Source organism: Glycine max, chromosome 8 (assembly GCF_000004515.6).
Source record: "Glycine max cultivar Williams 82 chromosome 8, Glycine_max_v4.0, whole genome shotgun sequence".
Taxonomy (NCBI): domain Eukaryota; kingdom Viridiplantae; phylum Streptophyta; class Magnoliopsida; order Fabales; family Fabaceae; genus Glycine; species Glycine max.
Genome location: NC_038244.2, coordinates 40,257,106 through 40,260,227, shown reverse-complemented (window position 1 = coordinate 40,260,227; position 3,122 = coordinate 40,257,106). Strand labels below are relative to the sequence as shown.

At 30.1% G+C, this 3,122-nt stretch overlaps 1 protein-coding gene across 1 annotated transcript; it reads right to left on the bottom strand.

The window, feature by feature from the left end:
* Positions 1 to 267: 267 nt before the first annotated feature.
* Positions 268 to 1,425, bottom strand: MYB149 (MYB transcription factor MYB149). Its single transcript, NM_001249534.2, has 3 exons — positions 1,181 to 1,425; positions 886 to 1,094; positions 268 to 625 (listed from the first exon to the last, which is right to left on the bottom strand). The coding sequence occupies exons 1-3, from the start codon at positions 1,380 to 1,382 to the stop codon at positions 416 to 418; spliced, it is 621 nt and encodes a 206-aa protein (NP_001236463.1). The 5' UTR covers positions 1,383 to 1,425; the 3' UTR covers positions 268 to 415.
* Positions 1,426 to 3,122: the final 1,697 nt, after the last annotated feature.

The window sequence follows — 3,122 nt, the reverse complement described above, 5'->3', positions numbered from 1 at the left end:
AAATACCAATCAAGTGGCAATTAGTAGACCAATGGCATAGACCAAGCACCCTATGCCTTATCGTTTCACAGTCCCACCTCACCTCAAAGACAGACAAATTACAACACCCAACGAATATGACAACTCATCCTCCCTCTCTTACCCGCCGCACACATCATACTCCAAAACAAGCAATTAAAATTAAATTGCCTAATTACCTACAACCTACTCATTTTTGTGGCAGCAATCATAATCATATTCATATAAACATACATTTACTCATTAAAAAAAAAGAAGAGAAAACTCATCAAAGAAAAATATATACATACATTTCAATAATTAATAATTCTCTAACCCTCTTCTAAATTCCAACTCTTCAATAATACTAGTATATTTCCAATTTTACATGCAAAAATTCAATCAAGACCGCATTTAATTAACCTTCAAGCAACACCGATAATGGTATCCCGCCAAAATTCTCATTAGAAATAGGTGGCTTGGATACCGGAAGCTTCAGCGACAGCGACTTCCCACTCAAGTCCAACTCAGCCATCTTCGACGACGGAGGCACCGGCAGAACCGGTTTCGACCTAGCTGACGGCAACACCACTTGTTCCTCTTCCTTCTCCGGCCACGGTTCCATCACCTTCATTTCAACACACACACACACATAAAATAAATCAGAATCAATAAAAATTAAATTAAATTAAAATTAGATCCGTGAAATAAAATTGTTATTAAGATATCACTCCTTATGTTCCTTCCTTTTTAATTTAATTGTCCAATTTTTAAAGAATTTTTCTTTTATTAATTGTAGCTTTATTTATCTCTTTATCTTTAATGATTTTGCTAATCAATATCCTTAAAAACATAATAAAAAGTAACGAGGATAGTACTGGAAGTTACCGAGTCGGTGGTGATATCAAAGAGACTAGATCTCCGGCGGCGGCGGTTCTGGGTGTGACGGCGGAGGAAGTACTTCTGAGCATGACTAGCAACCTGTGTAGGCGTACGAGTCTTCACGAAGTTTCTAGAAATCCCTCTCCAATCTCCTTTACCGATGTTCTGTAATCCCAGCAGGAACAACCTGTGCTCTTCCTCCGTCCACGGAACCCCTAATTTATTCGTAACCATTATCAACACCTTAACAAAAAATTTAATCAATTAATTAATCAGTTAATTAGTAATATACGGTTCATACCTCGCTTGCGTTCGCGGGTGTGACGGGAGGGGTGAACGACGTCGTCTGAGGCATACCCTGCGTTGGGATCGTGCGGTGGTGGAGACTCGTACTGAGAAAGGTTGGTCATGCTAGCGCTCTTTCTGAAGGAGGTGGGGTGGTTATCCACGACGGAGAGGCGCACGCCGAAGAGCATGATCCCGTCCTTCTCTGCGGAACACATGTTGTTTTTTTTGGTATGGTTTAGTCTCTGAGTTAGTCCATGCAAGGAAGAAGAAGAGGGCGTGTGTATGTTGTTGTGTGATAAAAGAAAGAAGAGACAGAAAACAGAGAGAGGGTGAGAGTGACGTTGGAGAGGGTTGGATTCGGATTTGGATTTCAGGGTTGGTTTGTTTCTCGCTAGCGCTGTCCTTCTTCACGTGCTTATCACTCACTACTACACAGACCCTGTTATTGGCCAATGTTATTATTACTAGGTGAAACTATATTTTAAATAAAAATAAAATAAAAGAAAGAAGAAAGATTTGGAGTTTAAAAAAAAAAAAAGTAAGAAAAGAAAGTAATTAACTATAACGTAATGCCACAGTTGTTATAAAAAAATAAACTGATGAAAAATAAAATTATCTAGAACATGTGTACACTCAATTGGGTAATTAGTAGTAATTTTTTTAACACCATTATTATTAGTAGTATTTAAAAAACAAACGTATGTATCCCTTTTCTTTTTAAGAAAAAATGTTATACATAATATAAGCAAATTTTTAGATAGTTATTCAATCAAAATTTATAATGGATGATAAATTTATTAATTTAAAATAATTCATATAATAATCATTTAAAATATCAAATATCTAGTGTATAAATAATTAATAGAGGTTTAGTTGTTTAAATATATACGTTAAAAATATTTTTTTAGAATTAACTAATAATTATATATATATATATATATATATATATATATATATATATATAATTGAATAGTTACTAAGGATTTTTTATATTAAATATATTTTTCATAAATAAATATAAGTTATGTGATAGTTTATAAAAAATATATAAAAAATATAAACTTATATGAGTGATATTATAAATTTATAAATAAAATTTTTTACACATATATTTTTGGTTTGAATTAATTTTAAAAATTAATTTAAAATCCAATCAAACAAGAAAACAATTTTTTATTTGTTTTTTTTTCTGTTAACAAGTTCCTTAATTAACTCAGAAAATATTTTTGTTATATTTAATATAAAATTAACCAACTCAAAAATAATAATTACTTATATAAATATTTCTCTTAACTCAACATCATAGGTGAATGTGATACATTAAAATAATATATTTTTATAAGTAACCCATTAACTAATTCCTTTTGTCATTTAAAAAAAAAAAAAAAAAGCAACTCCCTTTGTTTGCAACTTGCGAAGGTATGATGTATATTGAATTGTGCCCTTTTTTTAGGAGCATTGAATTGTACCTTAAGATGTGATGGATGTGTGAAATGGATTTGTGCAAGTATATTCATCTATTAATAACATGTCTGGTAATTATTATTGAATGAAAACCTCAAATAAAAAAATAATAAACAACAACCGTCCATGCTAACATCAATTATATATATTAATTTGTCTTTTTTATAAATCAATTAATAGCTTGAAACTTTTTTTAAAAAAAAATATTACTATACAATATGCATACGTAATAAAATTTATCCAATTAATAATTTGAAAAACGAACTGTTGTTTGGATAGATTATAAGTAAAATTTCATTTTGATATATTAATATTATTGAGAGAAAAATTAAACAATTTAAAAATAATTATTAAAAGTCAACTATTTTATATAATCACATTATAAAAGCATTTATACTGCTAGTGCATTTTTAATTACTTAAATTTTTATAAGATTGTATTCCCAGCATCATTACGTTAATATACATTTATTCCTGTAATTGTCAGGACAG

Coding starts and splice junctions, on each gene's coding strand:
- MYB149 (NM_001249534.2), bottom strand. CDS start 1,382: ATGTGTTCCGCAGAGAAGGACGGGATCATGCTCTTCGGCGTGCGCCTC. Junction 1,095..1,180: donor CACCCGCGAACGCAAGCGAG/GTATGAACCGTA, acceptor CGAATAAATTAG/GGGTTCCGTGGACGGAGGAA. Junction 626..885: donor TTGATATCACCACCGACTCG/GTAACTTCCAGT, acceptor GTTGAAATGAAG/GTGATGGAACCGTGGCCGGA.